The following is a 17,948-nucleotide window of genomic DNA, read 5'->3' as shown; positions in this document are numbered from 1 at the left end:
ACAGCCTGAAACTTCCTACACTGTTGGTGGGAATGTACAGTGGTGTAACCACTATAGAAAACAGTAAGGAGGTTCCTTAAAAAACTAAAGAGTTGCTGTATGATCCAGCAATCCCACTCCTGGGCATATATCTGGACAAAACTATAATTTGAAATGATACATGCACCCCTATGTTCATAGCAGCACTATTTACCATAGCCAAGACATGGAAACAAATGCCCATCAACAGATGAATGGATAAAGAAGATGTGGTACATACATACAATGGAATACGACTCAACCATAAAAATTAATGAAATAATGCCATTTGCAGCAACATGGATGGACCTAGAGATTATCGTACTAAGTGTAATAAGCCAGAAAGAGAAATACAAATACCATGATGTTATTTATACATGGGATCTAAAGTATGACACAAATGAACTTATTTATAACATAGAAGCAGACAATTATAGGCAACAGACTTTGTGTTTGCCAAGGGGAAGGGGAAATGAGAGAGGGATGAACTGGGAGTTTAGGATTAGCAGATGCAAACTATTACATATAGAATAGATAAAGAAACAAGATCCTACTATATATCACAGGGAACTACATTCAATATCGTATAATAAACTATAATGGAAAGAATATGAAAAATAACATTTATATACGTACAATGAATTACCATGCTGTACATGAGAAACTAATACAACATTGCAAATCAACTCTAGTTCAATAAAGTAAATTAAAAAAAAAAAAAGAAAAGAGCCTGACCTGGGACTGCTCAACACAAGAGCAAATCCTTCCAAGACTCCTGTCACCATAGATGGGTTTTGCTTCATTCTGAAATTCAAATAAACGGAATCATACAGATGTATTCTTTCTTTACCCAACTTTCTTTATTCAAATTAGTGTTTATGAGATTCATTCATATTATTGTGTGTGACAGTGGACCAAAAATCCTGTCCAGGTGGCAACAGGAACCGGCCTCAGCAGCAGGACTGCAAATGATCAGGATGAGCCCCACAGCTGCTCCCTACCCCCTTCTCAAAGCCAGCTCCTGTTCCTTTTTTAAAAATTCTGATTATAAAAGTAATATACTTGCTGTTTTAAAAAAAAAAGTTTAGGGACTTCCCTGGTGGTCCAGTGGCTAAGACTCCGCACTCCCAACGTAGGAGGCCCAGGTTTGATCCTTGGTCAGGGAACTAGATCCCACATATTGCAACTAAGACCGGCACAGTCAAATAGATAGAAACAAAAGTTATTGCAATATAAATAGGTTAAAAAGTGAAAAGTACAAGTCCCTTTCCTCCTCCCTAATTCATACAAACCCATTCCTCAATAATTATTGCTATTACTATTAACAATAGCTAATGTGTATTGACTAAGATGTGTAAGGTGTTTTTAAGCATTTTACAGCTCTTTAAAAAAAGAATTATTTATTTTTGGCTGTCCTGGGTCTTCGTTGCTGTATGGGCTTTTCTCTAGTTGCTCAGAGCAGGGGCTACTCTCTAGTTGAGGTGCCAGGGCTTCTCATTACACTGTCTTCTCTAGCTGCAGGGCACAGACTCTAGGGTATGTGGGCTCAGTAGTTTCCGCTTCTGGGCTCTAGAGCACAGGCTCAATAGTTGTGATGCATGGGTTTAGTTGCTCTGCAACATGTGGGATCTTCCCAGATCAGGAACGGAATCCTGTCTCCTGCACTGGCAGGTGATTTCTTTACCACTGAGCCACCAGGGAAGCTCCCACAGCTCTTTTTAAAAATAAAGATTTGCCATATATTCTAACATTTCATATGCATACAGTCAACTAAAAGTTGTCACTCGCCATCTGGTTCTACAAGAATGGAATCACTAGCCTCTGCAATCACTGACCTTCAACACCCCCCCCCCCCCCCCCGCAAAAAACACTCTGTGTTCTGGGAAACGTTGGCAGAACAGATCTTCAGATAGTCAGCTATTTGGAAGAGATTTTATGAGCCCAATCTCTTACATTTTCTCATACCTAGAAAAGCACTAAAATCATTAACGGAGACATCTCTGCCTCCTAAGTAGCAGCAACCTTCTGCCAAAATGTGTGCTTGCTTCCCCTTCACTAAAGTCCCATATATACTGACCTCTCCCCATCTCTTCAGAATAGCTCCTCAGAGGCATCTGAGAGGCTGTGTCCTGGACTATAGTCCTTATTAAGTGGAGCTTCACCATTAACTGTGTTTCGCTTCACCATTAACTGTCTGCCGCATCACCAAGGAGGGTCCCTGAGGTGACCGGAGGGCACTCAGACGGTGGAGGCGGAGCCTGCGGCAGAGGGCGCTGCAGAGTCGGCCCTGGGCCCTGGGAGGGGGACCCAGATACCGTGTCCACCCTCCACTTCCACCTGGCTTGGCAGACACTCTGGGTAACGTGCTTCGTAAGCAAACAAAAATATAAGGGTTTTCGGCGTGGGCAGAGTTCCCATCCATCAGGTTTTCGCGAACTCTCGCTTTGAGCAGCCTCCTCTTACCAAGAAAACCAACCAACCAACCAACCCAGGAATAACGGGCTGCAGCCGCCGCCCCCGCTACCCTACGGAAGAGCGAAAAGATGCGACACCTAAGGGGGTCAGAGCTGTGCCAGACCATCGACGGGTCGGAGGATGGCCACCGTCTGCTTCCGCCAACCTGGGAAGCGGGCCAGGGCCCCCAGCAGCCCCTCGGGCGAACACCCGTGAGGAGTGGGCGCGCCAGCCCCCGGGCACCCGACGGCGTGGGCGGGGCCTCGGGCCTGGCTGTGGCGAGGCGCGCGCGCGCGCGGGACTTCGGGAGCGCGGCGCGCCAGCGGCTGAGACCGCAGCGGCCGCGGCGGAGGCGGTTGCTGCGCCCGGTACTGCGGTCGCTGCCTGAGGCGCAGGCGCCGTGGGCTCAGCCCGCCCGGGCCTTGCAACGCTGTGGGTTCGTCATGGCGACCCAGCAGAGGCCTTTCCACCTGGTGGTGTTCGGCGCTTCTGGCTTTACCGGCCAGTTCGTGACCGAGGAGGTGGCGCGGGAGCAGGTGTCCCCAGAGCGGACCTCCCATCTGCCCTGGGCCGTGGCGGGCCGTTGCCGGGAGAAGCTGCTGCGAGTGCTGGAGCGGGCTGCCATGAAGCTGGGTAAAGGGGGTGGGCTGGGACGCCCCGGGACCTCGGGCTCGGCCCCGCCGCCGCGGCTCTCACCCCCCAGCCCTCTTCTCCCGGCTGAGGGGTTCCCGTCGCCTGAAATAAGCGCTTCTCTCCCTTGGGTGCCCCTTGAGGTCCCCAAACCTGCTAGAGGCCAGGAAGAAGAGAGCGATGCTTCAGATGATGTCAGAGAGCTTTTCCCCATTTCCTAAAACAAAGAGAGAAATCCCCCCTTCAGTTTCTCCCTTAGGGCATGCCCTCTGGCGAAACAGGAACTTTAGTTTTTCCTTTCTGCTCCCTCGCCGTCTAGAGCAGGGGTACCTTGTACCCTACTTCCAGGGTTCAGGGGCTGGAAATTCTAGATACTTGATCGGATACAACAGTAGAGCACTGGCTTCTTCAGCATTGTTTGTACTCTCTCTTTGCCGTGTTTTGGAAATGGGAGAGAAAGCTTAGGACTTTTAATGATAACATTGTTGTGGCTTTAATTTTTTTTTTTTTTTTTGGTGGCTTTAATTTTTAATTTCATTTTTGCTTGTAAGAATTCTCCAGTAGTCCCACTATTAATCCTTCCCCAAGTTTTTTGGTGTGGTTTTGTTTTGGGCGTTTCCTTACTCCTTCCGCATTCATTGGAACGTATTTTTATTGAGTGGCCTTTTAAATGTCAGGTCCTATTCTAAATGCTGGTGGTTCAGATGAGGAGGAGGAGTCACATATACACAGACACTCTAACCTCTTGGCCCTGGGGTTGCAGGGAGACCTTTAGGTTAGGAGTCGGTTGCTTTTAACTGTAATTTTCCACCCTACTGCCCCTTCATACAGACAAATAGCACCTGTTAGAGTTCTGGATATTCTTCATTCTTCTGTTTAAGCTTCATCTCACTTCCTTCTAATTCTACACAGAGCCCTGTTATGGTGGGAATTTGGAACCTATTTTGTTTGTGGTCTGTACAGCAGATCCCATGTAGGCTGTCTCTTCTGCAGCTCTCCTGCTGCCGCTACCAAGTACAGAATCTTTCCCAAAGAGCTTTTTGGTCTTTCTTTACTTTTCCAGAAGAAATACTTTCATTATTAAAATTTCCTTTTAAAAATTCCTCCTTTTTTTTTTTCTTGTTCAAGAAGATGGTACGGATACAGCCTAGTTAACTGCCATTTACAGTACACACATCAAGTTACTGCAGGGAATACATCTTGACCCATGAAACCTTTGTACTCTACTGATTCAGTTTATTCCAATTATTTCCTTATTATGAACCTGAATGTTCTCCCCTAGACTGTGTTTTACACTTCAGTCCTGTTTTGTTTCATTATGTTAATGTTAACTCCCCTCCACCTCATAATTTTATCATATGTAGTTATTTAATAGTTGATAAGAAACTGCATTTATAACTCTTCCTGGCGAGGAAGTTAGGAAAATCCTCTTCTGAAAACTTGTAAAATTGGCATTTTACATAGAGTTGTCATTTACATTTTTCTTTTTTTTTAAATTATTTATTTGTTTTACTTTACAATATTGTATTGGTTTTGCCATACATTGACTTGAATCCGCCATGGGTGTACATGTGTTCTGCATCCTGAACACCCCTCCCAACTCCCTCCCCACCCCATCCCTCTGGGTCATCCCAGTGCACCAGCCCCGAGCATCCTGTATCATGCATCAAACCTGGACTGGTGATTCGTTTCACATAGGATAATTTACATGTTTCAATGCCATTCTCCCATATCATCCTGCCCTCGCCCTCTCCCACAGAGCCCAAAAGACTGTTCAATACATCTGTGTCTCTCTTGCTGTCTCGCATACAGGGTTATCGTTACCATCTTTCTAAATTCCATATATATGCGTTAGTATGCTGTATTGGTGTTTTTCTTTCTGGCTTACTTCACTCTGTATAATAGTCTCCAGTTTCACCCACCTCATTAGAATTGATTCAGATGTATTCTTTTTAATGGCTGAGTAATATTCCATTCAGTATATGTACCACAGCTTTCTTATCCATCCGTCTGCTGATGGGCATCTAGGTTGCTTCCATGTCCTGGCTATTATAAACAGTGCTGCGATGAACATTGGGGTGCACGTGTCTCTTTCAGATCTGGTTTCCTCAGTGCATTTACACATTTCTTATGTTAGATTTTCTTTTAAACATTAATAAGTTATTTTACTAGGGAGCTTCCCCAGTGGCTTAGTGGTAAAGAATCCCCTCAGTGCAGCAGACAGGGGTTCGATCCCTGAGTCTGGAATATCCCCCGGAGAAGGAACTGGCAACCCACTCCAGTATTCTTGCCTGGGAAATCCCATGGACAGAGGAGCCTGGCGGACTACAGTCCCTGGGGCAGCAAAGAGTCAGACACAACTTAGCAACTAAACAACAACAACAATAATGTTTTATTAACCCTTAGCATTAACTCCATTTTCCTCATAGTCTTCTCCCTTTTTTAAATTACCTTGTTAAAAACAGTTTTATCTTTTGTTTGAGAGGAAGAGTTATCTCTTAGTACATTTGCCATCACTGGTTATTATGAAAGGAAGATCTGGGAGATCTAATACTGTATTGGGATTTGCCTAAAACAATTTATTCTTTATTTCAGGAAGACCAACACTGTCATCTGAAGTTGGAATAATAATTTGTGATATCACTAATCCAGCCTCACTTGATGAAATGGCTAAACAGGCAACAGTTGTCCTCAACTGTGTAGGCCCAGTAAGTAATCTGCCCTTCTTTGTGTCAGAACAAAAAATCTATTCATTTCTAGCAGAGTCTGGTATTTTGTATTCCAGAGAAACATAAGGGCAAGGGACAGAAGAATTGATTCAGAACCTTAACCCCTTATAAGGAGTTTTTACTTCTCACGAGAAGCAAATGAATACGGCCAAAGTCTCCTGAAAGAGAGAGTGACGCTAGACTCTAGGACTGTTGCTGTTTTATTCAGTGGCTACAGTTATAATTGCTTTTTTGTGTGCTATATACCCGTTAACTAAAAAAGTGAGCAGGTACCCACAGTCTTCTTTTTATTTATTTTTAAAATTGCATTGTGTTGTTAATGCATGTGCAAGGAAAGATATTTTAAAAGGACTCATTCATTTATTCAATAAATATTTATTGAAATATATATATAGAAAATACACAGAAAATCTCTCATGGAGCTGATAGTCCAGTGGGGAGACAGAAAAATAATGTTGTAATAGTGAGTAAGTGACCGGTGCTTTGAAGAAAAATACAACAGGGAAGAGAGAAAAAGATTGACACACCAGTCTCTATTGGGTGGATGGTCAGGGAAGGTCTCTATAAGGAACTTTGCAGAGAGACCTGAATGCAGTGAGGGAATGAACCGTGTGTGTATTACTTTGCAGAGAGACCTAAATGCAGTGAGGGAATAAACTGTGTGTATATTGGAGGGTATTGAGTTGCAGGGAAGAGCAAATACAAAGGTCCTGAGATGAGCATGTTCTTGGAGAGACGGAGGAATGTGAGAGAGGCCAGTGTAGTTGGGCGTGAGCAGGGCAGAGAGGTGGGGAGTTAGATTGGAGAGATATCCAGGAGCTAGGTGGTTAAGTCTGAAAGGTCAAGGTTGGGGTTTGGATTTTTCTTCTGAATATGACAGAGTTATTGAATGGTTGAAAGCAGGTTGACATAATTTGATTTACGGTTTTGAAATTCTTTGGCTTCTGAGAGGAAAAATAGATGGTAGAGAACCAAGAGTAGACTGATGCAAGCAAGCCACAGACAGGGTAGGAGTGTTAGAGGGGGAGAGACGTGGTTGAGTCCAGATATTTTGACAAGAGAACCTCTGGCTGCTGCTGTTGGCCTGGATGAGAAAGAGATACTTGTGTGGTCTGTGTAACACTGTGAATGTTGGTGACATTTACTGATCTGAGGAAGCAGTCCTAATTGTCAAAGCATTTAGGAAATTGTGGATAATTTTGTGAAATGAAACCAGAAAATTTTTGATTGTCATAAAATATATTTCTATTGTTTATTTCAATTTATTTTGTTCTTAACTAGCTTAGAATGTGGCTCTGTGGTTTGTTGGCTTGAATCACTGTCTTATACACATCCTCAACCTACTTGTCCCTCCCTACCCATATTCTGTAAAGACCAGAGCCCTGATTGTTCCAGCTCGTTGCTTACTGTTTATCTGAACATGTGTAACCCAGTGTGGCCGAAGAAAAAATGCATGATGATGCTGATTGGTCCCACTTAAAATATGTGATTACAAACCGCATGTGCAGTCTCAGTACTTCGAGCAGTTCTATCTCCCTAGGCTATTTTCTCTTCTATTCTCTGAAGCAACAGTTTTATAACTTCTTTTTTGTCATACTTTTGACATCCCATTCCTTTTTTCCTTTTTTCTCACTCTTACCTGGTAACTTTCTTCCTTTCTTTGTCTTTCTTTCTTTCTCCTTCCCTTTCTCCCTCCTTCTCTCCCTGCCTGTCGGGAGAATTTATACTACCTACTTACCTGCATTATGCCTTGACTTTGCCTTACCTCCTTTTGTAAGGAAAAAGTGCCCCTGCTTCTGTTGGGCACCATATTCAAAGACTTTATAGTTACAGGTTGATAGTTACATGTTTTCTTGTTATCAAATTTTCCGTCTTGATGGATTATTCCTCTCAACATACAAATATGGGATTATATCTCTCATTTAAAGAAAAACGTCCCTTAGTTCTACATACCCTTCTAACTACTCACATTTTTCTGTGCCTCTTTTGTAGCAAAACTCCTTGAAAGAGTTCTCTTTACTTATTGTCTCCTCTTCCTCACCTTCTCCTCTCTCTAGTCTTGTCAGGCTTTTATACTTAGGCCTTCAATGAAACTACTATGCCAACATCCCTGTCCTGTCAAATCCAGTTGTCAGTTCTCATTGCTCACCTTAGTCAAACCACTCAGCATTTGTTCCAATTGATCACTTTTTCCTTTCTTCATTTAGTTTCTAAATTCTTGCCCTTTCCTAGTTCCGCCCAACCCGCCCCCCCCCCCCCCCGCCACCTTTTTATCCTCCTGTGAATGCCGGAGGCCTCAGAGCTTAAGCCTTAGAAACTCTTTTCTGTTTACATTTGCTGGACCATTTTTAAATGTGATTATGATTGTGGTAAAATACATATAACATTGAATTTAGCATTTTAACCATTTTTAAGTATACACTTTAGTAACATTAAGTACATTCAGTCTTATAGAACTATCAGGACTTTATTCCTAGAACATTTTCATTACCCCAAACAGAAATTGTAACTGGGCCAGTATTTTTTAAACCTTGTGAAATCAATTCAGTGGGTTAAGACCAGGCAGTAAAAAGAAAATAATCTGACAGACTCAAGTAGAAAATAGGATGAATTGCACATAATAAAGGTAAGTATTGGTTCATGAAGCTTTCATGTCAGGTAACATTTGTGTATGGAGTCACTATGTGAAATGAATTTCTTAGGGTCATAGTCAGAAAGATTAGAAATCCATGGCTTTCAATACCATCTGTATGCTGATGGTGCCTACATTAACTTATTTCCACTGAAAACCTACCCCTTAAACTCCAGACTGGTGGATCTAATTACCTTCTGGATGTTTCCAGTTGGATGGTTTACAATCTTCTCTAGCTTTTTGCCTCCAAAACATTCTGCTCCTTAACCTCCACTCTGAAGGTTGTTTTTACATTGTAATATGGATTATTCTCCCAGGGTAAATGCAAGTTTGCTAGTTTGGGTGTCATAATTTGTTTCTTTGAAGGTATTTTTTAAAACCCGTTGCTCTACTTTGTGAGGGTCTCTTTCGTGCAAACTAAATGATACGTGTAGTACTAATCAGGCATTTATAAACAAGCAGTATGTCAAAATATACAGAAAATGACTGAATGAATACTTTTAAGCATTATTCTTTATGGTCTTCTGCGCTCGGAAGTGGAGAGGGGAAAACTGCTTTTGAGAGATAGATGATGAATCTGATTTTGGATATATTGAAACTGAGGTGTATGCTAGATATTTTTAAGTTAAGACAGGAAATACGTAATGGAATTATAATGGAATTATTTTCTGTAAATAAGTGACGAAATCAAGATGAAGAGGAAATAGAGGAAGGAAAATGAAGCCTAAGAGACATTAGTTTTGCCACATGTTCTGTGCTTTTGTGGATCCTGAATTTTATGACAGAAGCTGCAGATGAGGCAGCCTCATCAGTGAGCAGCTCTGAAGATAGGAGTTGAAAGTCGTCAGCGTACATACTTTAATCGAAATCCAGAAAGTAGGTGAGATTTTCTGGGGAGAATGTCTAGGGAGGCAATTCTCTACCTCTGATGTACATTGGAGTCATCAGTGAGGCTTATTTATAATGATGGTTCCTGGAGTCTACCCCAGAAAACTTATTACTGGAGGATATTGGGGTGGGACTGAATAATCAGCAGGCTTAATGAGGGCCCGGGTGATTCAGACACAAGTAGACTACTGGTAACTTGAGATATTTGGGGGTAAAATAATCAGGAGGCCAAGGAAGTCACTAAATGAGTTTCAGATGGATGTGTGTAAATATTGCCTAAGGTGATCCATTGAGTCCAGGAAGAAAATAGAACTTTGACTTTTATGTATGTTTAAAAATGTATATTAGTATAGTAATCCATGCCCGTGGTTTGTAAATAAATTCATACAATTTAGTAGATGATGGATTTAAAATGTGAACTTAGGTCTTGGTGCCTGGAAAGCCCTTGTTTGTTCCACTGTGCCGTGTTGCCTCAGAAGTGAAGTGCTTCAGTAATTTTAGTGTTGGCTAGTGGCAGAGGATGAACTAGAACTTAAACACACTTTCCCAGTCCTGTCATTCCAGTGTCATTTGCTGTTTTTAAGAAGGGGGAGAGAAGGCTGTGGAGTTAGGTAGAGAGGAACCTGTAACCTGCTTGAAAAGGTCAGTCCCTGCAGTGCCCTCTTTTAAGTGTCCCTTTACCTGTTTCTTAAAGTCTAGAAGAAGCAGACCATCTCCATTCTCCATCTTTTGCTGTGAGGAATGAGAGAAGCAGAGGAGCTTATTTTTCTCCTACCCTCCCCTCAAAAGGAAAAATTCATCATGCTTCTTTTGAAATGGGACTGACTCTGATGTATTAACTATTATATACAGTTTTTAAATGTTTAATTCCTTGAGTTTAAGCAACAAATAGTTTGGGAGATAAAATCACTCAGATTATCTACTGTGTTCCGATATTAAACTTATCCCTTCCAAATCTCTTCATCCTATTTTTATTTTGTCTAATACAGCCACTGGTGTTTGGCCTCCATGTCCTACTAATCAGGAAGTCAAATCTTTTCTCTTAAGTATATCTCACCCTTAGTAAATCCTTCCCCTTCCTTAGTTTTGTCCTTCATTTCTTACCTGCCATAAGTTTTGTTTTCTAATGCCACAGGCAGAGTGATATGTCTGTGCTATAAATTTTTCATCACTGTCCTATTTCAAATCCTCCAGGAGGGCTCAGCAATGCAGAAAAGATAAAGTTCAGTCTTGATAGCATGGCACTTAGAGTCATTCCTGATCTGGCTCAAGTATTTCTTTCCAGACTCAGCTCTTACACTTCCCTCTCAAATATTCTGTGCTTCAGATATCTTGAGCATCACTCTTCTTTACACTTTTACATATAATTTTTCTTTTGTTTGGATTTTCTTTTTCCTGGCAAATCCTTACTGTTCTTCAGAATTCAACTCAAATGAGTCATTGATTCTATGAAACTTCTGAGTTTATCTTCAGTTAGAGATAATTCCAGCAGTCCTTTATTTACATTGTGAGTGTCAGTATATTGCAGTTATATTACTTTCTCATTTTCTATTAGACTATTAATATTTGATTTCTTGATAACCAAGACTGTACCTCCAAAACTCAATGGTATTCCTTCATTTAAGCTTGCCAAATAAGAATAAACTGTTGGTTTTCTTTATTCCCCCAGTACCGATTTTATGGAGAACCTGTAATAAAAGCATGTATTGAAAATGGAACTAGCTGTATTGACATCTCTGGAGAACCTCAGGTATGTAAAATGAAAAGAGAACAGAATTAATAATACAACTTCTGTTCACATGAAAAATGATGCAATTTTGCAGACATATTTTAGAAGGTAATGATTCCTCCCTAGCATTTAAAGATGGTATTTCATTAAAAGCTTGAAAGGAGAGCATGGTGATAAGGTATTCGCTTCATTTTTTTCTGAATTTGTCCCCAACAACCTGATTTCTTTCAAAGCCTTTGTGTATAGTGTGTGTTGATTTATATCACTACTGCATGCTGTAAACAGAATTAATTAAAACTTGCTCATACAACCATTAAGTTGAAAAGCTAGGACTTGAATTGAGGTTTGCCTGACTGCAGGGAGCGGAGTTTGTAAGAACAAAGCTACACTGATTGCTTTATAACTATAACCTGCTATGTCCCTATAATCTCAGTCCTGTCATCGTGTGCCAATATAGTGTATACATGCTTAGAGCGTATCAGTTGGTGATACTGAAAAGTGCTGAGAAAGTGTAACTTACCAAGACTGATGCAAGAAGTCAGAAACATGAATGTAAGAAAAACTGACTCTTATTTAAAATATTCTAGAACAAAGAAAATGGTGAGAAGCTTCCAAGTTACCTTGTAAAGTACTATGAATGCGGTATCAAAACCTAATAGTGATCCAGAAAGAGTGTACACCGAAAATGCAAATTTAAGTAACTCAGTTTGAAAAAAGGGCAAGGGAGGAAAAGAGGCAAATCTCCTGTGCAAAAGAATTCTGTGCATTTCAGGTAGCTTCTCTTCCCTCAGAGGTGGAACCTAACGCCTGCCTTCTTATGTGTGGGCTGCACACAGTCGCTTCCTTCCAGGGAGTATAGTAGGGAACGGAGAAGGAAAAAGAAAAGCTCTACAGTGGGGAAGCTGGAGAATACTAGCTCAGCCCGGTGCTCAGGGTCAACATCATCAGTGATAAGTTATGTTGATAGTATGTACTCTTTTCTTTTAATTGAAGTACAGTTAATTTACAATATGGTGTTAGTTTCAGATGTATAGCAAAATGTTTCAGCTATGTGTATTTTCAGATCCTTTTCCATTATAGGATATAGTTCCTGTGCTGTAGAGTAAATCCTTATTGTTTATCTATTATATATTGGTGGTGTATCTTTTAATCCCATGCTCCTAATTTATCTCTCTCTCCCACCCTCCCCCCCGCTTTGGTAACCATATATTTGTGAGACAGTATGTACTGTTGATAATGACATCATGAAGTGGCACTTTACCCCTGTGATCTTCCTCCCCAAAACCTATAACTTCACTATAGTAATGAGAAAATCATGAAATAAATTCCAATAGAGGGGCATTCTACCAAGTACCTGGACAGTACTGTAAAGGTCATAAAAAGCTAGAAAAGTCTGAGAAACCATCACAGCCAGAGGGGCCTAAGAAGACATGACGACTAAATGTAGAACAGTATCTTGAATGGGATCCTGGATGGAAGAAGGACATTAGGTAAAAGCAAAGGAAACCTGACCAAAGTATAGACTTCAGTTAGTTATAATGTATCAACATTGGTTCATTAATTATAACACATTAATGTGCAAGATGAAATGATAGGGTTAGCTGAGTGCAGAGTGCCTAGGAACACTCTACTACTCAATTTTTTCCCCTATAAATCTAAAATTGTTTTTAAAAAGTAATTATTAAAAAACAGGCAAAGAATTTGAACAGATGTTATTACCTTCTTGCATCCCCTCCTTTCTGACCATTCTTATCTTTCTATTTATATATGCGCATAGATACGTGTTTGTAATGATGTTCATCAGGAAGATGTGATTTGGGGTAGCTTTGTTTGGCTTTCTTTGTATATTTTTATGTTAATTTTTCATAATAGCAATTACTTTTACATTTAAAAATAGTTCTAAAAAGTGAATTAATTCAGATCAACATATCTCTCACCTGGAACAGAGTAGGTATGTTTGCTGAATAAGTGCCAACTGTTTTCACAGTTAATGTTTTGCTGCAGAGGCATCTTAGTTAGCATTTTCACAGTTTAATTGCTTTGTTTTTTAAATTGTTTAAATTTAAATTTGCTTTTTAATTGCTTTGTTTTTTAATATTGATCTAGATGTTTCTATGTAGCTCTGATTTAGATCTTTTGTCTTGAATCTTTAGTTTCTGGAACTAATGTATTGGAAGTATCATGAGAAAGCTGCAGAAAAGGGGGTTTATATCATTGGAAGCAGTGGCTTTGACTCCATTCCAGCAGATCTGGGAGTAATATATACCAGAAATAAAATGAATGGTAATTATTGATCAATAAGCAATAATGGAATTTAAAATAGAGTGGTTTCATGTTGGTAATTGTGATGAACTCAAATCTGCTTGGGAAAAGAAACATAATTATTAATGGGTAATATTAAAACACATACTTTGTTTTAATGTAACTCTGCATGTTAGAAAATGCTACTGACACTATTGGTTTTTGAGGTATGGATAGTACTATAAGTGTTCTAAAGGAAGGAAGTCTCCATTTTTTGAATCTAGTTGTGGTTATAGTTGTGGAAATCTAGTTGTGGAAAAATTTTTTAGCAAGCATTATAAATTCAAACTTGCTTTGTTTAGGAATTACTACATCTTAAAGTATCATACTAAATTGAAAATTTTTAATTTTTTAATGAACAAAGCTGGGAAGTATTGAACAAAGTTTTTGATATCTTTTTTTTTTTTAGTTCATGTATAAAAATGGAGACAATAAGAATGGTAAAAAATTACTAATGTAGTAAAACAATGGAAGTTACTAATGTCATACATATACAAAAAAATGTCCCTTTAGGAAATGATCTGAAGCCTGTAAGTCCAGTTCTGTATAAACCATTCCAGAGCTTAAAAAGATGGAATGTGTTCCAGTTTATGTTAGAAAGGTAGCTTTGATAACGAAGCTCCACAAATGTAATGCACATGCATACTATTTACTGATTTTAGATTTTTAGAAATTGAGGAATAGAATACTTTGTTAACATAATGAATGTCAGAAAGCAGTAGCTAACATCATACTTAATAATGAAACACTAGAACCATTCCTAATAAAGAAAAGGGCATGAATTGAACATCTTTAAAATACTTATTTAGTCTTCCAACCCATGGATCTAGTATATTTACATTTATTAAAAAACTTACTAGAAATCTTCATTTACTAAAAAAGCTTGGACTGTTTTTCATGATGTTCCTACACGTTTCTCATTGAGATTATTCTTAAATATTTAGTAGTTGTTATTTTGGATAAGTCCTTCTTTTTTACTTTTAAAGGAGAAATACTACTTTGAGATTTAAAACTTTTTTTCAGATACTGAAAGCTAGGAATCAGCATTTTAGCAAATACCCCAACTAATTGTTGATTCACGTGGTTCACATTTTATTACATACATACATACTAGGTGGTGCATGTTCTTCCTGTGCTTAGGGTTAGATCACAGAGCCATATATTCAGGCCACATTCTCCTTTTTTTTTTTTTTTTTTTTTGGGCCACATTCTCAACAACTCTCAGAATCCTCTCCAATGACCTAGACTTTAATGATCTATTTTTGGTTTTGACAGATATTTTAAAGTTATTCAATTCCTGCCCTTCTCTTTATTAGGAATGATTCTAGTGTTTCATTATTAAGTATGATGTCGGCTACTGCTTTGTGACATTCATTGTGTTAAGAAAGATGTTCGTGTGGCTTTAGTTCTTCTCTGGTGTTAACATCTTTGTAGATGACATAGTTATTCATCACCTTACTCATTGTCAGCTTTCTAAGGCTTCATGCTTTAATTTTTTTCTTGGGATTAAAACTGGGAATACTGTCTCTTAAGAAATGGATGTATTTCGTTTTATCACATTTTAAGAATTAGCTAGCCCATTATGTTTTTCTTTTGTCTTACTGCTCTCAATAAGCTCAAAGACTAATTAAATTCTTAACCACTCTACATATATATTAGTTCTCATGGTTAATATAATTGATTTCTCCCCTTTTTTTCTGGCCTTGGTTTTCTACTTTTATTTTTACTCTCTACATTTTTATTTCAATTAAACAGCCTTACTTTAAGTATTTAATAAGCCATCACAAAGGCCCACTTTGGTAGGGTTTCTGTACATTTATTATAAGTCACTACTAATGAGTCTTCTTGAAAGCTTTCATATTGGAAAATAGAATAATTCCCATAGGTGTAGTTTTGAGAACTGATGGGCTTCCAGAATGAATGAGCTAAATTGTTGCCTTATTGGAAAAGATTTTTTGCAGTGGCAGTTTGACTGCTAGAAAACATTTTGCCAGTACCAGCAGTTAGTTTATGTTAAAGTACTTAGTTTTGATAATTTATCTGGCTTTAGCTGCTCCTTAAATCTGTTTACAGTAACCTAATAATACTGTTATAGCACAGATTTCCCTGATTATGTCAGGTACAAGCTTAATAAAGATGTTTCCTAAGTGAATAGGAATAGCTTATTATTATTTGTCGTGGGTTGGTGGATTTTTCCTTGATTTTTGCTTTTACCATCCCCCTCTTCTAGGTACACTCACTGCTGTGGAAAGTTTCCTGACCATACGGTCAGGGCCTGAGGTTAGTTTTTGTTTGTCACATGTTTTCTAAGTTAACATGAAAAAACATTTTGGAAATGATACTTGCCTGTTAAAAAGGTTTAGGTTAATTAAATTGTATGTACAGTTGTAATTTTTAGGGCATGAAAGTCACTGTGTTTAATTTTAAAAATTAAAGATTGCTGAGAATTATTCTGACTTAAAATAGAATTTATTTAAAACAGTTGCACAATTCATTATATTAGAATGAGCTACCTTCATCCTAACACTAAGCATTTGTCATTGTTATGTGGTGAAGTGTTGTCACCCTAGAAAATTATCACCTTACTGCAGATCAGTGCGTTTGTATTATGTGCCTAACTTGGAGTTGGATGCTCTTGTGGCCATACAGGAAATATATGATGTAAATGTAATCTTACTGAATTTATGGTCTATTTGGGAACAAAAGATAATTGCATTTTAGGAATAGGACCATGTTTTGTGGTAGTACTTTTATTGCCATTAGTGTCTAACCCAATTCTGTGTCTATACTTGAGGCTTCATAAGTATTTGTTCTCTTTTAAAAAAAGTACTCAGTATTTCAGGTATTGTGTAATGCAAGTATATGTAATAGTGCAAGATAGTGTGACATATCAATGAACAACATGCAAACCCTTAAAGAGGAAATAACTTAGACTAGCAGGAGACGAGAATTGTTACTAAAGAGGTCAGGTGAAGTACTGTAGGATTCTGCGACTGGGGACTGCATCTTCCTGGGAGGCCAGAAATCATGGAGTTTTTGGAGAAGCTGGGATATGGAACTGAATTTTAAAGGTTGGTGCTGAAATGTAGATAAGGGAGAGGAAATACTTTAATCAAGATGTAACTGTGGGATGGTGTGGAGCACATTTTAAGTAATGGGTCTGTTCCTTTGAATTATGGGTTCAGATTGGTGAACACAAAGAACTCTGTAAAACATGCTAAAATTTGTGTTACAAATAATATCCACTAGAGTATCAGAGGGAAGGGAAGTGATAGTAGGACTGAATAATTTGAGAGTGCCTCATGAAGGCCTTATTAAGTTGAACCTTAAAAAGTGAATAGCATTTGGAAGGTGAGAGGCAGCAACCTAAAACAGAAGCACAGAAATGAGAACGAAAGATGTGCTTGGAACTCTGGGGAACATGAGTTTAGAAAGCCAACTCAGCCTGGTTTAAACAAAACAGAAAGGTGTTTACTGACTCTTGTAACTGAATGTCTGCAGGTAAACAGTATGGCTGGATCTGGATGTTCTGATGTTATCAGAGCTCATTTTTTCCCCTTGTCGTCTTGGCGTCTCTTCAGTGATTCTGTGTTCCTCAGTGGAGGCTCTCTCAATGGTGGGGAAGTGCTGGCGGCCGCAGATACACATTGTACTTAAGGTTCATGATCTCCCAGGAACAGCTGGCAGAGTTTGAATATGCAAAATTAGGGAAGATTACTCAAGTATTGGTTTATTTGGTCATTCTTGAGCCAAACAGTGAGACTTGGGGTATAATGGAGTACTCAGATAGCCCAGGCCTGCCTGGGTCATGGGCCTCTGGAGGGGGGATCATAGGAACAAGCCCTTCTGAACACCATGGAACAAATTCCAAATAGGAAACAGAGTTTTGTAAGTAGAAGACAGGGTAGCAGAATTAAAAATTTCCTGCAGGAGACCAGTGTAGAACTGACAAAAACAGATGTCCACTACAGGGAGATAATGAGAAAATAAGTATAGCTTAAAAAAAGAGACTTCTTTTGAAAGAGCAGCAGGAGATGATCTGTAATACAAAATGATATACTGTCTCCTTCATATAACTGTTTTGAGGATTAAATTGGTCAATGAATATAAATCAGAACAGTGGTTGGCATTTAGTAATCACTCAATAAATATTGTTAAGTCCTGTTATTATAAGGACTCAAAGTTGGGGCTTAATCCAGACCAAAGATTTGAAAACATCAAAGTCAATGCAGCGTCTTCTCATTCCCCTTAAAGCAAAATATGGAGCCTTAATTTTCCAAGGTTGGACAAAGATAACTCCCTTGATTCTATGCATCCCTTGACCCAGGATTGGTCTCCTCCTGCTCTTTCTCCTACTTTTCCCCTTAAGCTTTATTACTTTACATAAAAATTGAATCATAGACAATGTATTGGACCATAAAGCAAGATTCAAAGAATTTCAGAGGTTTCAAATCATATTCTTAAGACAGTGCTGTCCAGTACATCTTCCCACGATGATGCCAGTTTTCCATATGTGCTGTATAATGACTTCCATACTGGATAGTGCAGCTCCAGTGCAGGTGTCAGC

General features: G+C 39.1%; 1 protein-coding gene across 2 annotated transcripts in view; it reads left to right on the top strand.

Moving 5' to 3' along the window:
• Positions 1-2,794: 2,794 nt before the first annotated feature.
• SCCPDH (saccharopine dehydrogenase (putative)) overlaps positions 2,795-17,948 on the top strand; it is a 29,936-nt gene continuing 14,782 nt past the window's right edge. The window contains exons 1-5 of one of the 2 annotated variants that reach the window (XM_061160203.1): positions 2,795-3,105; positions 5,698-5,810; positions 11,021-11,101; positions 13,234-13,363; positions 15,612-15,661. In XM_061160203.1, the coding sequence (XP_061016186.1) occupies positions 2,916-3,105; positions 5,698-5,810; positions 11,021-11,101; positions 13,234-13,363; positions 15,612-15,661 (564 nt within the window). In that variant the 5' untranslated portion in view covers positions 2,795-2,915. The remainder of the gene's footprint in view (positions 3,106-5,697; positions 5,811-11,020; positions 11,102-13,233; positions 13,364-15,611; positions 15,662-17,948) is intronic. The other variant, XM_061160204.1, reaches the window with a different exon arrangement.

This window comes from Dama dama, chromosome 14 (genome assembly GCF_033118175.1).
Source record: "Dama dama isolate Ldn47 chromosome 14, ASM3311817v1, whole genome shotgun sequence".
In the NCBI taxonomy this organism is placed as follows: domain Eukaryota; kingdom Metazoa; phylum Chordata; class Mammalia; order Artiodactyla; family Cervidae; genus Dama; species Dama dama.
Note: the sequence above shows the minus strand (reverse complement) of the source record. Positions and strands in the feature narration are given on the sequence as shown.